The following is a 20,463-nucleotide window of genomic DNA, read 5'->3' as shown; positions in this document are numbered from 1 at the left end:
TTTTTTGAATTAAGTTTTTTTTGTACATAATTCTACATTTGTAAGTTCAACTTTCATGGTAAAGAGATTGCACTACACTACTTGTATCAGGTGAATTGAAAAATACTATATTTTGGTGTGTTTTTTAAAGTGCAAATACTTGAAATCAAAAATAAATATAAAGTGAGCACGGTACACTTTGTATTCTGTGTTGTAATTGAAATCAATATATTTGAAAACGCAGAAAACATTCAAAATATTTAAAGAAATGGTATTCTATTATTGTTTAACAGTGCAATTAATCGTGATTAATTTTTTTAATCGCTTGACAGCCCTAATAGATATATCCATTTTCAGAGTCAGCTTTGTATATTTTCATAGTACTCTGAGTCTACTTACAATTAATCTCTGGAAAACTTTATTTCTGATGTAAGAGTAAAATTCTCTGTATTTTCACAATATTGTCATTCCTTTAAAATAGTTTTGTTTTCAGAATAAATTACAAAGCCATACAGTACTCTGCTTCAATTACATGATAACAGACCTGCATTTAAACAACATTTTCTACACCCAGCCTGTACAGAACACTTTAGTAATGATACATTTTACACTGCCTGTGAGACTTGGTTTCTGATATGTATCTGACAAGTTGAGATTCTAAAGAGAGAAAGAAGGGGAAAAAAGAAATATTGTATTCCAAGGTCCCAATCAGAGATACCACACAAGCATACGCAGTAGAAAGAAAGCCCATATAAACATCAGCTAATCACCAGAGTTCCAGAAAAGGATTCTAGGGTAAATACTAATAATTTCCCATTTTGTTATATCCAAAAAGGATTTTTTCATATATAGACAAGTTCATGAGGGAATAAATCTAAAGCTTTATATTTTGTTTGGTAGTCTTGTGGTGCCCAGCCACCTCAGTTCCTTTCTTTCTGTGACTAGTTGTGAGAAAAAAGGCCTTCACTCTGTGTCAAAAGGACCTTTATTGGTTTTAATGAAAAATCTCCTGTTAACTTGTTATAGTTAATACATTATAAATAGTTAATTTTAGGCACTTTCTGTGCAATTGCCTGATTTTAGATTCCCAGACTGTCTCTGTATCCAGGCAGGGCTTTACAGATGAGATTTAAGGGACAAAGTTTATATCTGCAGATATAGCGGATATCTGTGGAGCTGTAGTGTTATACCAGAAATCGTAGCGGCAAAAGCAGCAGGATGTCGGGCTGCCATTCGCAGGAGCCAGCGCCCAACCCAGACAGATTCTCCAGCGTGGCTGTACGGTCCCCAGCCATGCCCACCGGGAGGGCCCCAGGCTCACTTGCAGCTGTCCCTAGGGTTGCCAACTTCCTAATCACACAAAACCGGGGTGGAGCCAGAAATGAGAGGTTCAGGGTAGAGGAGGGTGCTCTGGGCGGGGGATTGGGGTGCGGGCTCTGGGGTGGGCCAGGGATGAGGGGTTTGGGGTGCAGGAGGGGGCTTCAGGCTGGGGGGTGGAGCCGAGGGGTTCAGAGTGTGGGAGATGGCTCTGGGCTGAGGTTGGGGTGCGAGAGGGGGTGTGGGCTCCAGGGTGGGGGAGGGGGCTCTGGGCTGGAGCAGGGGGTTCGAGTGCAGGCTCTGGAAGGGAGTTTGGGTGCGGGAGGGAGCTCAGGGCTAGGGCAGGGGTGCACGAGTGGGTGAGGGGTGCAGGCTCTGGGCGACACTTACCATGAGGGGCTCCCCGGAAGCAGCAACATGTTCCTAGGCAGAGGCACAGTCAGGCAGCTCTGTGTGCTTTCTCTGCCCACAGGCATTGCCCCAGAAGCTCCCGTTGGCTGTGGTTCCCGGCCAATGGGAGGTGCAGAGCTGGTGTTCGGGGCGGGGGCAGCATGTGGAGCCCCCTGGCTGTGTCCTCGCCTAGGAGCCAAGGGACATGTTGCCACTTCCAGGGAGCCACACAGAGCCATGTAGCGAGCCTGCCAGACCCCCAACTGGACTTTTCTCTGCTGACTGGAGCCACCAGGGTCCCTTTTCGACCAGGTGTGCTGGTCAAAAACCGGACACCTGGCAACTCAAGCTGTCCCTGGTCGGGCTAGTGTGTGCAAGATGGAGACCTCTGCATGGAAGGGACTCCTGTCTGGGAGCGTGCAAGCTGCTTGCACACACTAGCGTGACCAGGGACACCTGCCAGTGAGCCTGGGGCCCTCCTCAGTAGGCAGGGCTAGAGTCAAGCTCTTTATGATGGAAGCTAACTCCTTAGGGTTAAGGCATGCCCCTCCTGTGCTGCTTCTGTGTCCCTCAATGGTGGACACTCTTTTTCCAGTTGGATTTAGAAGTCTAGAGATGCCCGAATACAGTTACTATTTCTGAAATGCTCTGACACCTTCCTTGGGCATGGAGGAGAATGTAGCTAAGGCCTAGTCTTCCCTCCAGTCCCTTCTGGCTGGTGTCCCCGCGAGCCAGGATTCCACCTTGAGCTCCAGGGCTGAGATGTCTGAGGTCCCAGTTGCCAACTTCAGTCCATATGTTGACTTCTTTAAGCAGGTTTAGGAAGGAGCATCACTCCAGAGATGAGCCTACACATGTAGATCCCCCCCCTCCAGGACCTTTAGGCTGAGACCCAAGAATTGACATGTTTGGCTGCAAAGCTTACGACTAGTCTATGGGCAGCCAGTAGTCTAAGATGGGTCCCTTTGGCGCCTTATTACTGGCCATGAAAAAAATTGCTTGTACTGGCTAAATCCACTGACTGCCTTTTCTCTGACACACCTCTTTGGCACTCTTGGTAGCCGGCATGTCAGTACTGTTGTTTTCGGTACCTGTGGCCTATTTTGCACCAACAGACCTGTCTGTAGGCCTGATACAGCTATGCTTTATGTCAACAGACAGGGTGGGGCCAGGTCATCTCTGCTCTGTCAGGCCATTTGGCTGTTGACTTGCTGCATATTTGTCACTGGTTCATATCACTAGCCCTTGCAGACATTCAGACAGAACTTACTAGTAGATCACCTCAGCAAGCAGTTCACAGACAACCATGTGTGGTCAGTTAAGGACCCGGTGTTGCAGAGCATCTTTTGCAAGGGGGGATACCAATCAATAGCATATTTGCCACAGACCAGAACAAGAAATCCCAAGTGTTCTGCTCCAGAGAAGGCTCCAATCCAGGATGCTTTTCTTACCCTCTGTACACAGGGACTGATATATGCTTTGCCCCTGGTTCCTGTGAGACCGAGGGTCCTGAGGAAAATGAGTCAAGATGCTGGACTGATTATCATGATGGGCCAAGCAGTTCTGGTATTCGGATCTGATGAACTATTCAGTGCAGCCCCCGATCTCTTACCTGCTGAGTCTGACATTGTCACACAAAACATCCCGGGAGGCTAGATCCACCCCTAGACCCAGTCTACTTATGTTTGACAGCCTGGATGCTGGCTGGCTGATGTACACCATAAGGTGTTCTCCTGAGGGTCAGAACATTCTGCTCCAAAGCAGAAAAGCCTCAGCTAGAATGACTGACTTATAAAACCAAGTGGTGGTTTTCTGTTTGGACATCTGAGCACCCATTTCATTTCACTGGACACCCATTTCAACAATACAGAACTATTTACTATCAGAAACATTCTGGGCTTTTTGTCAGCCCCATATGGATCTACCTAGCAATAATATCTCTATTCTGGGGCTTTCTGTTAGCTCCATAAAGATCTATCTAGCAGTAAAATCTGCATGTCAGGCCATACTGTATTTTCTCACCCTATACTGGCTATGTTCCTTAAGGACTTTATTCATGCTTTTTCACCCAATTCAGGAGCCTGCCCTGGGACCTTCCTCTTGGGATCTCAATATAGTATTAACAAGGTTGATCGTTCCCCACTTTGAACCTTGTATACCGTCTATCACTGAAGACTGCCTTTTTAGTAGTCATTACATCAGCTTGAGTAGGGGAGATGCAGTCTTTTGTGGGGGGCTTCCCCTTATATACACAGTTTCATAAGGACAGGCTTACTCTGAGGCCTCATCCCAAGTTCCTGCCCAAAGTAGTTTTGGAATTCCATATGAAGCAATTTATTCATCACCAAGTTTCCTTCCCAAGCCTCACTCAATCCCCTGGGAAGTTAAACTTCATATGCTTGATGTATTAAGGGCATTGTCATACTACTTTCACAAGACAACAACTTTCAGGAACACACCTAGCCAGTTTGTGATCTTTGGTGATAGGATTAAGGGTCAGGCAATAACCTCCCATTGATTATCAAAATGGGCGTTCACCTGTATAAGGACAGATTTATACGAGCTGAGAAGAAACCGGAGTATAGGTAGACTAGATCCACCTAGCCACATTAGAGCTCATTCCACTACTGCTCAGGCAGCTTCTGCTGCCTTTGTTTGAAGAATGTACCAGTAGTCAAATCTGCAGCACAGCTATGTGGTACTTGGTCCACACAAACAACGAGGAGTGCGGTGGCACTTTAAAGACTAACTGATTTATTTGGGCATATGCTTTTGTGAGTAAAAAAAACCACGAAAGCTTATGCCCAAATAAATCTGTTAGTCTTTAAGGTACCACCGGACTCCTCGTTTTTGTGGTTACAGACTAACATGGCTACCCCTCTGATACTTGGTCCACGCAATTTCAAGACACTGTTCTTTAGTAGAGGCTTCCAGATCGCATTCCTGTTTTGGTAGAGCTGTCCTGCTATTCACACTACACGTCCATCTTCAAAAGGACTTGGCTGTTGGCAATAAGAAATGAGGCAGTTGTGGGATTCACTGCCTCTTGTCACCTCAGCTCCTGAGCATTTGTTGCTGTGAGTGGATACTTGTGTAGTCCCAGTGGGTGCTGTTTTTCTAGCAGGTTCTTGGTCAGCTATACCAGGGGATTATCTAGCGACAGTTCCATTATTTTACTGACTTCCTCCTAAAAAGGGTGTTTATAATGAGGCCTTGTAAACATAAGCTGGGGCAACACCAGACGTCCAGCACTTGATCTGCAGTAACACTCCCATATGATATAATCATGTATGGATTCAGTAAAACTTATGATCTGCGTTATACGAATATCTGTGAAGCCCAGAGCCCTAGCGTATTTCTGTATATTACCAATTACCAGTCTGAAAAAAAATCTTAAAATTAGTTTAAAATTTAAATTGTTTTTTTTTTCTGTAGAATGTTCTATTCTCAACTTTAGAAATGTGTAAAAGTTTTTTGCGGTAATATATTTTTATATACAAAATATTTAAATATTTGTACATTTCCCCCCATTCTTAACATGCAGGTGAAACCATCTCAGCTTGTTAATTATTTACAGCAGAAGAAAACTGAAGGCTACACCATCATAGGTGTGGAGCAAACTGCTAAAAGTTCTGACTTGACTGAATACTGCTTTCCAGAGAAATCCTTGTTATTGCTGGGGTAAGTTACAAATAACCTGTATCTGTAGTTTCCATACTGTGGTCCATCAAGCCACCCTTCCTCGTGAGCAGCAGTTTAATAATTTGAAAATCAAGCAATGTTGGTGGAAGGAAAAAAGAGACGGTATATAACAGTATTTCTCTTCCACTTGGTATAAAAGATTTAAAATATAGAACCCCATGGATCAAATATCTTTGTCTTTAAAGAGGGCTTTATAACTCTGGTCTCTGTGGTTCACTTCAAAGCATCACACCATGGCATTATTCCTTGGCTAGGACTTCTGGATGGGACTTTAGAGCCCAATAATGCTAATTCATTTGGTCAGACCCAGGAATCTCTGCAAAGAGAGTGCCCTCATCTCTCATGAGCTGAATACAGTGTTAATGTAGAGCTTCATAGACGTTGCCTTGCCAATGAGCTAAAGTTAAACCCAGTAATAAGTCTCTCACATGACAGAATAAATGCCCTGAGTCTCTTTTGTAATGTGACAGCCTCTCTTTCACTCACCCTCCTTTTCCACACCTTTGTTTTCCAGTTATGTTGCACACTTTAGTTTACCCATTTTATCTTCAGCATAGCTATGTGATGTTATTTTCAGTGACCTCATTCAGAAGGGGGTACAGTCTGTGTAAGCAGTGCTTTCTGAGGTGCTGTCACTAGAAATAGCAGACCTGGATACCTATGGACCAGTGTGGGAATATTTAAGATAGTCACGGGTATTTAGTGATTGGTTATCCCTTAGCTGGCCCAGCCCTGGAAACACAGAAATCTTACCATCAATGTGAAGTTTGTCCTTGCCAAACTCAGTGACTCGATCTTTAGGGGTGATTTTTAAAGTTTTTGGCATCTTTTCATAACTTTAATTACATCTGGAGGCTGAAGTGAAATTTGAGATGCATTAAAACACGAACTCCCATAGGCCATTGAGTAACCTCTATATGCCAGAAGCAGTTTATTGGAGTATGTTTAGCTATGTAAATTTAAAGCACATTCAAAAATCAACCACAAGAGCGTGGAGGTTGCGCGCACTGAATAAGTGATACTGGTACTGTCAATAAAATTTAGTTAAAATAAAAACAAACTATTTTCACAAAATGTAAAAACTGAAGATTCTCTGTAAAAATGCAAATTTCTTGTTTTCCTGTGGCAAAAAGATTAATCTAGGATCATTGTATATCAGTCTCATGTTTGAGATGTGGAAAACCTCTATTAGGATAAGACTGTATTATATTTTGGTTAAGTCACAACCAAAATGAACCAATCTGAGTTTTTCTTAAAGCAAAAAGATAGTGGACTAAACTACTACACTGTCTAGTTTCCGTTGTCTTCAGTGTTTCTGTAACATTTGCTTCTGAAGCGAGACGCTAGTTTTAGTATTTTGTAAGTTTCCAATTACAATGCTATGGAATTTTTAGATTTTCTTTTTTTGTGCTCATCAGTTATATGTATGAAGAAGTAAGCATCAGCTGCATGGATAAGAAACTTATTCCATGATGGGTGGAGCTGGCAGCAACTAGTGGTGTGAGTGGTGTTTGCTACTGTAGCTCATTTCTTGTTTTTTCTGTTGTGGGATACTTCGGTTTCTCCAGACAGGTGCATGTTGGAGACAGCATGAAGTGATATTTCTTCTTTTCTGGGTAAAAGATTTACATCTTTTTAATTTCCTCCTTATTAGAAATGAACATGAGGGAATCCCAGCAAACCTGATTCAACATCTGGATGTTTGTGTGGAAATTCCTCAGCAGGGTATCATTCGATCACTGAATGTTCATGTAAGTGGAGCACTGCTGATTTGGGAGTATACAAGGCAACAACTGATCAAGCAAAAACAACTGAAATAACTGCAAGAGTCTTGTGCCTTATTTGTAATGCAGCTGGATGGCTTTTTATGGTGCTGTAAAATATGTTTTTAAACACATGGAATAATTACAGACTCAGGGTGAATGACTATGTTTTTAAATTTTGCATGTCATACAACGGTATTATGTAGTACAAAAATTGTTTTTAAATGCCTTAACGTGTATTATCTGATTGTATACAACTGTTTTATTGGTAATAAATAGTCTTATTTGTATAGTGCTTACGTATGTGTGGATCTCTTATTGCAGTGGAAGCAACCAGAGTTAACAGACTCTTCTCCCCTCGAACACGCAACTCACTGACATTTAACTGTTTCATACAGTGTACTTCAAAATCTAGGGTTTTACTACAGCAGTCATTTTGGTCGCAACAGCTGTAGCTGAGGTTCAAATGGTTTTAATTTTATCACCTATACTCACTACTAACACCCTTGTGTAGGCTGTGGCAAGGTACTTTGTTTTCTGCAGCATCTGGGTACAGCAGACCTGAAATTCTGCAGCTGTCTTAGGTGAAGTTAAAAACTGACATTAAGTATGAAATATCTATTATATTATTCCTTCGTGATGGTCATTTTCATATTAAATTCAGTTTTTTACTCTCCCTAAATTTTCACTGTACTACAGATTTTGAAGTGATGCTGGAAGTTTTGGCAGAGGACCAGTTAGGGTCTTTTACATCAGGAAATGGGGAAGTGGTTTAGGAGTATGGGATAAATCATGTCTATGTTAGTGAGCATTTTTAAAACACAGGTTTTAAACACCTAAACAGTGTTTGCTGATCCCAGTAAACTCTATGCTTGGTAATTTAGCAAGATGAATTGTTCAGGTGTAGGGCCCTGTCCTAATACACAACGTTTTCTTAACCCTTTTTCACTGACAATTTGGAAAATGCCGTTATTAAAGCAACTGCTATTTTGCCTAAGGACTATCTCACGTAAAACAAACCTTTACTGAAGCAAATCCATTGTGAATAATACAGGAGTTGGTTATATCATTGCCACCAAATTATACAAACAGGGATATAAGAAATCATACCTGTAGCATTGTATTTTTCACAAATACAGGGGAGAGGGATAGCTCAGTGGTTTGAGCATTGGCTTGCTAAACCCAGGGTTGTGAGCTCAATCCTTGAGGGGGCCATTTAGGGATAGGGATGGGGATGGGGATGGGGATGGGGATGGGGAGGAGGACACACACTGTCAGGGACAGTACTTGGCCCTGCTAGTGAAGGCAGGGGACTGGACTCAATGACCTTTCAAGGTCCCTTCCAGTTCTATAATAGGTATATCTCCAAATTAAAAAAAAAAAAAAGTTGGTGACATACTAGAGAAACTGTTCACCTACAAATCTCAACTATAATTGTGCAGATGTTTATGAAAATACATAAATGAAGACCAGCTACATAAGAAATGAGATGCAGTGGTTATTTATACCTCTTGATCTTTATCTAAAATCTTGCCATACAGTAAGACAGCTGAAATTAATTTGATTCACAAAATGTTCAAAGAATTAGCATAGAGTATACCTGCTCACTTACACTGACACATCATCCTCATAGAGAAGGAGGGAAGATGAAGGAGCTTTTTAGAAAAGTTAGTTCACATGCATAGAAAAACTTGTCAAGTTTGAAAACAGTTTAATATTCTCCCTAAAATATAAATTTATAATTCAGTGCATTAATTTCTGGGAAACACTGCTTTTCATCCTAGTTACATGATAAAAAAAAAATCAGGTATAGGAAAAATTATATACCATATTTCTTTGATACACACACACTTACAGACAGTCACTGTCTTTTTCGTTTAATTACTGTTCTCGCATAAAAGCGAGACATTGCAATAAGGAAAACAGCATGAATTTCTAGAGATACAGTACAGTTAGTTTTAACTCAGAGTTCTTGACATATTTCAGTACTTCTCTTCCATAAGATTATTCTTTCATTGATTGTGTTTCAATAAGTTGATGCGTAGCTATGACTTTTCAGTAGTCCCAGGAGGCTGATATTCTCCTGCTTGAAGCTGTTCTTTGTATTTTAAAAAGTCTCTTCTTTTGTCAAAGTATTTTACCTGTTTTAAAGAGAGATCACTTTATGTTCATCAAAGCAAACTGGTGTAGTATGAGACTCCAACGTGAAAAGTTCTTATTCACACATCATCTAACAGGATTGCGAAAAGAACAGTCTTTGATCATTATTTAAACATACACACTTGACCAAGTTGATACTGAAAAGTTGTGTATGTTTAATGGTTTAGAATGTGAACTCAGTCGTTGAAGCAGAAAAAATGGGATGTAGCACATAGTAATACATTGGTCTCAAGTGCCATGAAATTGCGAGCCCTGCCACTATTACATGAGCATTCTCCCCTTGAGGTCAAGGTTTTCACTTATGAAATATTACCCATTAATTTCCCTGTTTCTGGGAGTTGACAGGACGTTTCCCAAATACCTTGCCAGTGGTATCTCAACATAACTTGGGGTGAAATCTACTTCACCAGTTATCTGACTAGGCAGTCTTCTGGATTTAATACACACTTTGTTTTTTCAATGTACCACTCCATGAAACAAAATACCCCATCTTTAAGAGGATCTACAATAGTAATGCTTTGCTCACTGTGCAGCAGAAGTTAACTATTTGGAGGGCATTGCTTACATGTGTTTATGCCAATGTCCAAATATTCTGGATAGTTACATAACTGGAAAAATTAAAGGGAAGCAGTGTCTGTTAAATGAAAAACAAAATTACTGTAAGGTATTATGAATAATGCAGATTGCAGCATTACTTGAGAATGCTTATATGAACTAATTTATGTGCAGAAGAAATTCATTTTTGATACAACTGTCAGATTGCATCTTATGACTGGTGAAAAGCTACTAGCACTCACCCATTGCTGTGGACACCTAGATTCAAAAGAACATCTAAGCTTCTGACACCTAGATGCATCTTCCATATTTTCATCTAAGCATTTCCAGTATTCATCCCTGGCTCCCCAGCAAGCCTTCCTTTCCTCCATTGATGGCGCTGACATTTTTATTACTGGCAAAATAAAATAAAATTGTAAATGTCTTGTCCCCTTTAAACACTGATCTGCCTATTGCCTCAAGTTTATTCACACAAATATTGCACTGGTTAGTGAAAAGGTCCAAGAACTGGCAAGATGTGAGACTTTATTTGTAATGGCTTCAATAACCTTGAGTGTGCCACTTGATCTTGTGCCACAGTAAACGGTGGAGAACTAAATAAAATGAATCATATTGCTGATAGGCAGCTGCTGTACGTCTGAGAAGCTTAACTCTACAAGAAGTTATAGTCACCAACATTTAATTTTAGAAAGAGGAAAGATGCTTCACATCAGCCGGCTTCCACTTACAGGAACCAGAAAGGGTCCGCACTTAACAAAGTAGCAACGCAAATTACAAATCTGGGTATATGCTCCCTTTAAAAGAGCAAACACTAAACTACACTTTAAATCAGTGTAGTGATAGGACAAAGCTGCACTAAGGCTCCCCCTTTCCTGGCCCCTGTTACAGTTTAATAACAAGAATCTGAAGCTATTTCCCCAGGTCCCAACCTCATAGAAACGCTGATCGGGCGGTGAAAACTAAGCGCCTGCAGAGCGAAACCACCACCCCCGTGGGAGAGCAGCAGGGAAACCCCCGTGTGCCCGCGGCGCAGGGAGCGTCTCCCCCGCCCCACAAGGTGCATTAACCCCACTGCACACGGGTTCGGGGCCGGCCCCGTCTCCTCCGGCAGAGCCGGAAGGCGGGATTCTGGCGTCTGTCCCCAGGCACCTGCCCCACTCACCCTCCGGCAGCCGCACAGCTGAGGCTGTGACCCCGGACCGGATACAGCTCCAAAGAGCCGGACGTGACGGTAGCAAAGACAACACATGGGACCGGGATTGTGTGCGCATGCGCAATGCTGCGGGGGCTGCCATTTCCGCGTTGCTAGGAGACGCTCCCGGGCCTAGTAGTGCCACCTTTTCCTGTTACTCTCGCTCCCGGGTCGCAGCGTTAGGCAGGGGACGCCGAACTCCCAAGGGCGCGCGGCGGGGCGGGGCGCCCTTCAGGCTGCTGGGGCCCGGGGCGGGGCTGGAGCGGGACCTATCTGGCCCAGGCACAAATATCCTGGTTCTTAGGCGAGGGGGTGGAGCCTGATCCAGGTTAGGGCTGCGGGGGGCTCCCCAGCTCCCATCTGCGCCCCCAGTGGTCAGGCCGGGTGCTGGGGGTCAGGCAAAGCCCCGGTGGTGCACAGCCGAGTCCTGCCCTCGGGCTGCAGCCCCAGGCGAGGGGGGAGGGGCTTGGGCTGTGAGGGGAGGTTGTACCCGACTGGGCTGAAGTGTGAATCCTGAATGTGGCTTTGTTACTCGTGATCGACTCTCTCACCGCGTAACACCTGATCCTGCCAATGCTGAGCCAGGCAAATGTCGCAGCTTCGTGGGCCGAGGCTGATCTTTGGTCTTATCACAGTCAACGGTGCTGGGTAACGGGACGAGCGCGGGATTCAGGACGCAGCCAAGCATGGGCATGTGGAGGATAAGTCGGGGGTCTGTGGACACGTGATTGATAGGACCACAGATATTACAATGTATTTTTACTGTAGCAACCTGTTTATCAAGCCATACCGAGAAGCTGTAGGGAGCGAGAATGACAAAGCTGCGACCAGTGTTTCTCATGTCCAATCTGGAGGGGTGTTCTCCTCTGCTTTGAAGTGTGGAGGCAGACCAATAACTAGGGCCCTACCAAATTCACAGTCCATCCTGGTAAATGTCACGGTCATAGCATTTTTAAAATCTTGAATTTCATGGTTTCAGATATTTAAATCTTAAATTTCATGCTATTGTAACTGTAGGGGTCCCACCCCAAAAGAGGCTCACGGGGGAGGATCGAAAGGCTATTATAGGAGGATCACAGTATTGCTGCCCTTACTTCTGCACTCCCTTCAGAGCTGGGGGCCAGAGGGTGGCAGCTGCTGGCCAAGAACTCAGCTCTGAAGGCAGTGCTGACGCCAGCAGTAGCAGAGAAGTAAGGACGGCAATACCGTACCATCCCATCCTTACTTCTGCGCTGCTGCAGGCAGAGGCACTGCCTTTAAAGCTGGGCAGCCAGAGAGCTGCGACTGCTCACCAGGCGCCCAGTTCTGAGGGCAGCACTGCCACCAGCAGTAGTGCAGAAGTAAGGGTGGCAATACCATACCATGTCACCCTTACTTCTGCACTGCTGCTGGCGGCGGTGCAGCCTCTGGGATAGGTGCCCGGCCAGCAGCCACTGCTCTTCTACAATAGCCAGATTTCACAGGGGAGACCAGATATCATGGTCTGTGACACGTTTTTCATGGCCATGAATTTGTTAGGGCCCTACCAATAAATGTGGCTGCATGTAGGGACTAGGGACTATGCCTTCCTGGAATTTTCTATCACCACACATGTGGGCAGTGGACCAAGAGCCTCTGCTTCTGACAGAGCTTTTGGGAGTTTTTCTAAGTCCCCTACCACTACCACCTTCCCCTTCCAAAAAGGAAAAGGCATTTTTACTTACTGAAAGCAAAATACAGTAACTCCTCACTTAATGTTGTAGTTATGTTCTTGAAAAACGTGACTTTAAGCGAAACGATGTTAAGCAAATCCAGTTTCCCTAAAGAATTAATGTAAATGGAGGGAGGGGGGCTAGGTTCTGGGGAATTTTTTTCCGCCAGACAAAAGACATTATATACATATACAGTATAAGTTTTAAACAATTTTAAACAAACAATTTAATAATGTACTCAGCAATGATGATTGTGAAGCTTGGTTGAGGTGGTGGAGTTAGAGGGTGAAAGAGGGTGGATCGTCCAGCTGCTCCTCTTGCTGTTCTTTCCAAAGTGCTGGGGGGTGCTCAACCCCTGGCTCTGCCCCAGGCCTGCTCTCCACTTCACCCCTTCCCCCAAGGCCCCAACCCCACCCCGCCTCTTCCTGCCCCTCCTCCACCCAAGCGCACCACATCCTCACTCCCCCCCCATTCCCTTCCAGAGTGTCCTGAACGCCATGAATCAGCTGATTGCTGCGGGCAGGAGGCGTGGGGAGGGAGGAGTTGCTGACCTGTGGGGCCGCTGGTGGGCGGGAGGTGCTGGGGGGGAGGGTTGAGGGGGCTGCCGGCCCACCCTGGTTCCAAGCCCCCATTGCCAAATAACGTTATAAGCAAACATTGCACAACTTTAAATGAGTATGTTCGCCAATAGATCAGCAACGTGACAATGAAACAATGTTAACCGGGACAACGTTAAGTAAGGAGTTACTGTACCCAATATTCCTGGGCTCCTTCTGACCAGGGGGTTTCTTGGAGCTAGCCCTTCCTGAACCCCTTCATCTCCCATGCAGAAGTGGGGATTATTGCTCAGACAGACCTGTCCCCCGGCCCCAACTCGGGTCATGTCTGATGGGGACAAGAAAAAACAACCCAAATACCTCCCCTGCTCCTCCCTGCTCCTGGGGCCATATGGCACAGCTGCTGCTCCTCGGTCACAGTGAAAGATGGCCCAGAGGTACAGAGGAGGATTAGGTCCCTCAACTGCCCTTTCCACACTCGGGCTGGTGATGGCAGCAGTCATAGAGCTGCAACAGTAGTGCCCATCCTCTAGCTTATGCCCAACATGCTCTGCAGGGCTGGCTTTAGGAAGTGCGGGGCCCAATTTGAACATTTTAGGCGGGGCCCCGACAGGGATGACTAAAAAAAAAAACCACGTAAAAAACGCCCTTTTATTTCTTCCATGTATTATTTACTTTCCATAACTATATAAATAAAATTTAAAATTGTATATTACATACATTGCTAGCTGGAGGCAGGGCAGGGGCTGACTGGAGGTAGGGTCTGCCTGGAGGCAGGGCAAGGGGTGTGGGGCTGGCTGCGGGCAGGGCAGGGGGTGCGGGGCTGGTGCGGGCAGGGGGTGCAGCAGGGGCTGGCTGCAGGCAGGGGGTGCGGGGCTGGCTGGAGACAGGGGCTGGCTGCAGACGGGGTGCAGGGCTGGAGGCAGGGCAGGGGGTGCAGCAGGGGCTGGCTGCAGGCATGGGGTGCGGGGCTGGCTGCAGGCAAGGGCTGGCTGGAGACGGGCTGGTGGGGGCAGGGGGAGCGGGGCTGGAGGCAGGGCAGGGGATGCAGCAGGGGCTGGCTGCAGGCAGGGGGTGCGGGGCTGGCTGCAGGCAGGGGTTGGCTAGAGACGGGCTGGTGGGGGCAGGGAGTGCGGGGCTGGGGGCAGGGCAGGGGGTGCGGGACTGGTGCGGGCAGGGGATGCAGCAGGGGCTGGCTGCAGGCAGGGGGTGCAGCAGGGGCTGGCTGGAGACAGGGGCTGGCTGCAGGCAGGGCAGGGGGTGCGGGGCTGGTGCGGGCAGGGGGTGCAGCAGGAGCTGGCTGCAGGCAGGGGGTGCGGGGCTGGCTGCAGGCAGGGGCTGGCTAGAGACGGGCTGGTGGGGGCAGGGGGTGCGGGGCTGGAGGCAGGGCATGGGGTGCAGCAGGGGCTGGCTGCAGGTAGGGCAGGGGCCCCCCTGCTTCTACCACCGTGGCCCTTTAAATAGCTGCCGGAGCCCTGGGGAAGCTGTGGGGCTCTCGTGGCTATTTAGAGGACCGAGGCAGCAGAGGTAGCTGGAGCCCCGGCACTTTAAATAGCCCCCGGAGCCCCCTGCTACCCCAGGGCTCTAATCCAACCACTAGACCCCCCCCCACATAAGCGCCATAGCTCCCCCTTCTCCTCCAGTGGGTACATAAAACTACAAGTCCCAGAATCCCTTGCTTCCCCCGTCCCACCTCCTGAAGGGGCAGCCAATGGGCCGGAGCCGTTTGCTGATTGGCAGGTGCACGGGCCAGTGGGGGCGAGCCCATACCCAGAGCGCGCTGGCAGCTGGCGATGCCCCAATGTACAGGCCCAACCACTCGGCCTTCTTCACTTTAAAGCGCTGCCCGTAGGCCGACAGGAACTGGTCCATCTGCTTGTCCTGCTCCTGCTTCAGCTCCTCCAGGGCCGCCTGTTTCTGGGGGTCCTCGCCCCACAGCTTCCCCCAGCAGCGTTTCAGCAGCTCCTGGAGTTTCCCCTCCTGGCGTCGCTTCATCTCCAGGGGCTTCACCCTCAGGCAGCTGCTCATGCTCTGGTGGCCACGGTCCTGCCGGGAGAGGGGCGAGATCGTCCATGAGGGACGGGAACTAGCATTACCCAGCCACAGGTGGAACTTCTGCCTCACACACCTGTAGCCCCCTCAACTCCAACCTACAGCCCCTTGCTAGCCCAGCCCTGCCCCCCGTCAGTCCTGTCGGTGCCCCTCACTCCCGACCCGCAGCCGCTCTGCACTCACCAGCTGCTTCACAAATAGTCCATATTCCCTCCTGGCAGCTTCTACTGCTCCTCTGTTTGCCTTCGCTCTCATCTCTGCCATCTCCGCCATCTGTGGTGGGAGAGGGAAAAGGGTAGGGGTGGGGATGGGATCCCCTCTGAACTGAGAGCCCCCCTTCCCCCACTCACCACCTTCTCCTAATTCCTCCAGGACCCTGCTTGCTGCTGTCACCCCCCCCCCACTGGTGCCCCCTTTGTGGTGCCCCCTCCTGGGCCCCTAGTGCAATTGGCCAATGGCGGGTGGACCTGGGGTGAGAATGAACTGAAAACTGTCGGACTGGGATTTGGGCTTTCAGACCTCCCTAACCCCTTTGTATTGTTTTCAAATCAGTGGGGAAATGAGGGGAATCACCCAAAATTGTCCCCTCTACACATACGGACTGTATCAGGGGAGGAGAAAAATCTTTAAAACAAACACAAAATATGAAAATCAATTTTTCTCCTACTTGTTGAAAATGAAAACCAATTAAATTTGTCACTGAGTGATGCAGGGGGTAGCTCGGGGTGCAGGAGCCAGGACCGGGTTATTTATTGACTGACGTCGATGGGGTCAGGGCTGGATTCTGATCTCGGTGACCCCGCTGTAAATCAATCAACCTATGTGTCCTTTTGGACATTCACCTTCTCCCCATTCTTCCCAATACACCACCTCTATCTAATCTATCTATCTATCCCCACACACACCCTCTATCTATCTATCCCCACACAACCTTCTCATCTATCTATCTACCCCCATCCACCTCCTCATCTATCTAATCTATTCCCATACACCCTATCTATCTATCTATCTATCTATCTATCTATCTATCTATCTATCTATCTATCTCCACACAACCTTCTTATCTATTGTGGAAGCAGAGAAAGAACTGACAGGAAGGGGATTGCAATGCATGACAGTTTGTTAGCAAGAGTTAGGCTAACTGTAACTTTAATAACGCGAGATTTGTAGACGCGAGGATTGTGTGAGGTGAGTGGGAAAGAACTGTGTGAGAAGTTGTTGCGACCTTGTGTAGATAATGTGTAGAAAATATTGTATGTAGACTAGAGTTAAAACAAGTGAGAAAAATAAGATATTAAAATGGCCTATGTATAAACAAAATGCAGCTGTTGCTTATTATTGTTTGTAATGAAAGGTATAAAGGTTTGCTGTAATTGTTTACCTGTAGAGAGACCTGTTTAGCTCTTTCCCTCTATGCAATTGTTAGAGAAAATAAAGTATCTGACTTGCTGTACCCAAACAAAAAGTGAGAACTCTGTTATTCTCCGACAATTTGGGGGCTCGTCCGGGATGGCAACGCCCGCAGAGGTACCGGCAGCTGCTACGGATCGTTCCCCTTCGAACCCCACGGCGCCACAATAGAGGTAAGAGACCTTTTAAAATCTCTATTAGCGTGTCAAGGAAGGACTGTCCGTGGAGCCGTCTGTCCCTGTTGGGCTCACGCCATCCGAAATTATTGACTGTGCAGCAAGATCTGATGCGGAGCGGTTCTGGGGAATTGTTTTGCCGCCCCCAATAAGGTAGTTGTATGTGGTTCTGGGGACCTGTTAGTTTGGCCGCCCCCATATGCATATAAAAAATGCATAGATATGCATTGGTGCTGAGGGGTTTTTACCGCCTCAAGAGGGGTTGTTACCACCTCATAGTGTATTGAGTCTGGACATAAGGTACAGATGCATCGTGGTATTTGGAAATAGAGGCCTTGGGTGTGTGTGTGTGTGTGTGTGTTTCTGTACACACACCAGTGCAAATTGAGAGTTACCAGAAGACTCCCAGAGTACTCTGCGAAGTCTTTTGGCTCGTGACCAGAACTACTCTAACGCAAGCCCGGTAACTAGAGGATCTTTTAGGAGATCTGACCCGCGGTGGGCTGACTCGCCCTGGCATCGTCCGGCAAGGAAGCTACGTGGGTCTAGGAGTGTGTGAACCCATCTTTCCTCCCCTTTCCTCTCTGTGTGAGCCACTGACAGTCTGATCATCTCGCTGGATGCAAAGAGAATGAGCGGCGCCGTCTCTCTGAGACTAGCCGACGCTCTTTGCTGAAGGGAGGTGTAGGAGGGTCGTGGCCATCCTCGTTAGCCTCTCCTGTGTGAGTATCCTGTAGGGAGAGATCCTTAGTTTCTGAGCCGCTAGCGCGGACAGGGCATCCTCCCTGTGTGTGTTATTAAAAAATGGGTGGGGAACAGTCTAAGCATTCCCTCTCACCCGCTAAGGGTACCCCCGCTTATTTCATGTACGTACATTATGGTCCGAAAACCTGCAGGTATTTAGAGAATTGAAATCTTTACACGCGTGCAAATCCATCTAAACAATGCCCACTAGAAGGTACCTTCAATTTAAATAAACTTGTTGTTGTCACTGTTCATAATTACGTTTGCTAAAAAAATAAAAAACAAAAAACTACCCTAACAAAACATTTACTTTTCCAAGCTAATAATAGCTGTGTGTATATTAATGCCGCCACATTGCACGACATACATTTTAATCTCACTACCACTGCAGCAATCATATTATCTACTGGCCTGCAAATAAAGTTTTGCAAATAGCCCTTAAGTTCCAAATACCCTTTAATTAAACTAGTTTAATACCAAATCAATTTCAAAATTTGCTTTCACTGTTACCAAAGGTTCAAAAAATCTCTAAAGTACAAAAGCAAATTCACATGCTTCAAAATATATATCAAGTTAAAACATATGTCTTTCATACAGTTTATAAAATGTCCACCTTATGTACTAAATATAATGTATTATGTCTTATAACTAAAAATGTACAACAACCCCATCATATTATCGCTATAAAAATGTTATTGCTTGTATTGTTGTTAGCTAGTGTAAAAGTATGTTATTATTATTGTAGAAAACATAATAATAATAATACCTTTCATGTCCATACTCATCATGCATTATCATTACATCCAATCAAAACCCCTAAGATTAAAGCATCCAATGTAAAATCTAAATTCCAAAACTTAATGCAAATAAAAATTTAAAAATATTTGTTGTACTAGTAGTACAAAAGGGGGGTTGTGAAAGCAGAGAAAAAAATGACAGGAAGGGGATTGCAATGCATGACAGTTTGTTAGCAAGAGTCAGGCTAACTGTAACCCTAATAACGCGAGATTTGTAGACGCGAGGATTGTGTGAGGCGAGTGGGAAAGAACTGTGTGAGAAGTTGTTGCGACCTTGTGTAGATAATGTGTAGAAAATATTGTATGTAGACTACCTGTAGAGAGACCTGTTTAGCTCTCTCCCTCTACGCAATTGTTAGAGAAAATAAAGTATCTGATTTGCTGTACCCAAACAAAAAGTGAGAACTCTGTTATTCTCCAACACTATCTATCTATCTATCCCCATCCACCCCATCTATCTATCTATCTATTCCCACACGCCCCATCTATCAATCTATCTACCTATCTATCCCCTGCATACAGAGGTTCCCAGTGCTGAGGGCTGGGACAGACCTTTACCCGAGTGAGGTGTGATGGTTTCTTCCCACTATCTGCCCCCCGCAGCAGGGGCTCCTAATCTGAACATCCTGCCCTCCTCTCCCACTCATTCCCCTGACCTGGGGTGTTGGTGCCTGTCTTGTTCTGGGCCATCTTCTGTCCAAACCAGGCCCACGCCCAGTGCCCAACCCCACCAGTCAGGCCAAAGACCCCGGCCCCAATCCCAATGGCCACTGCTTCCTCCAGCCCCACTAGAGCTGCACCCGCCCTGATGCCTACTCCGATACCCGCACCCACCACTGCCAGAACCCCCCCGTCACCCCCGCCCAATGTACAGGCCCAACCACTCGGCCTTCTTCACTTTAAAGCGCTGTTCATATCGCGGCAGGAACTCTGCCATCTGCTTGTCCAGCTCCTTCTTCAGCTCCTCCAGGGCCGCCTGTTTCTGGGGGTCCTCGCCCCACAGCTCCCCCCCGGCAGCGCTCCAGCAGCTCCTGGCGTTTCCCCTCCAGGCGTCGCTGCATCTCCAGGGGCTTCACCCTCAGGCAGCTGCTCATGCTCTGGTGGTCACGGTCCTGCCGGGATGGGGGAGTGATCGGCCATTAGGGACGAGCACTAGCATTACCCAGCCACAGGGGGCGCCGCCTCCTCACACACCCGCAGCCCCCTCACTCCCGATCCGCAGCCCCCTGCTACCTCAGCCTTGCCTCCCCCCAGGTATGCTGGTGCCCCTCACTCCCAATCCGCAGCCCCTCTGCACTCACCAGCTCCTGCACAAATTGGTCATATTCCCTCCTGGTGGCTTCTACTGCTCTCCTGTTTAACTCCTGTCTCATCACTGCAAACGCCTCAGCCATCTGTGTGGGGAGAGGGAACGGGGTTGGGGGTGCGGATGGGATGGGCCCATCTCTGAACTGGGAGCCCCCCCACAGTCACCACCTTCCCCACATTCGTACAGGACCTGCTCCTCGCTATCACCTCCGAACTGGTCCCCAACACCCCACATTTCAATAGAGCCAGAGGGCAGCACCTCGACCCCACAGCCATGACCACGTTGCTGCCACCCCAGTGGAGGGGCTGGTTCTCTGGCAGGGCTTCCTGCAGGTCCCCTTATCTCTTGGGTGCTAGGAGTCCTCGATCAGGACATTTGGTGGAGCTGTTGTGGTGCCCCCTTCTGGGCTAGTGTGATTGGCCAATGTCAGGAGGACCTGGGGTTGGGGTCAATAGAACCAGCCCCCACCCCAAATGCAGGCTTGAAAGAGAGAGGCGGAGGGAGGGGTGACCTAGTACCTTCTGGGTGAGGCGAAGTCGTAGCGTTGGGTCTTCCAATATCGGGAGACGCCTGCAGGGAATAACGCCCGGGGAACTGGGATCAGGGACAGCACAGCCCCTTTGCCCCCGCTGAGCCCCTTCCCGCTCCCTGCAGCCCAGCGCCCCCTAC

The 20,463-nt window shown here is 47.2% G+C and overlaps 2 protein-coding genes and 1 pseudogene across 11 annotated transcripts in view; 1 reads left to right on the top strand and 2 right to left on the bottom strand.

Moving 5' to 3' along the window:
* The window catches only part of TARBP1 (TAR (HIV-1) RNA binding protein 1), a 110,575-nt gene extending 103,129 nt beyond the window's left edge, over positions 1-7,446 (top strand). For all 9 annotated transcript variants that reach the window (XR_010599767.1, XR_010599766.1, XR_010599768.1 and 6 more), the window contains 2 exons: positions 5,231-5,367; positions 7,043-7,446. Coding sequence is in view for 6 of the 9 variants with exons in the window: in XM_065589039.1 (XP_065445111.1) it covers positions 5,231-5,367; positions 7,043-7,208 (303 nt within the window). In the remaining 3 variants the exon portion in view is untranslated. The remainder of the gene's footprint in view (positions 1-5,230; positions 5,368-7,042) is intronic.
* Positions 7,447-8,636: 1,190 nt separating this feature from the next.
* LOC101951139 (cytochrome c oxidase assembly factor 6 homolog) lies at positions 8,637-11,286 on the bottom strand. 2 transcript variants are annotated; one of them, XM_005314870.5, is made up of 3 exons: positions 11,029-11,286; positions 10,109-10,260; positions 8,637-9,292 (listed from the first exon to the last, which is right to left on the bottom strand). In XM_005314870.5, the coding sequence occupies exons 1-3, from the start codon at positions 11,159-11,161 to the stop codon at positions 9,197-9,199; spliced, it is 381 nt and encodes a 126-aa protein (XP_005314927.1). In that variant the 5' UTR covers positions 11,162-11,286; the 3' UTR covers positions 8,637-9,196. The 2 variants fall into 2 exon arrangements, with proteins under 2 accessions (XP_005314927.1, XP_023970432.1); XM_024114664.3 differs by lacking the exon at positions 11,029-11,286 and adding an exon at positions 10,796-10,917.
* A 2,860-nt stretch (positions 11,287-14,146) lies between these two features.
* The window catches only part of LOC135982419 (uncharacterized), a 38,484-nt pseudogene continuing 32,167 nt past the window's right edge, over positions 14,147-20,463 (bottom strand).

The sequence above is a fragment of the Chrysemys picta genome, chromosome 3 (genome assembly GCF_011386835.1).
Source record: "Chrysemys picta bellii isolate R12L10 chromosome 3, ASM1138683v2, whole genome shotgun sequence".
Lineage (NCBI taxonomy): Eukaryota > Metazoa > Chordata > Testudines > Emydidae > Chrysemys > Chrysemys picta.
This window is presented reverse-complemented; position numbering and strand designations above follow the sequence as displayed.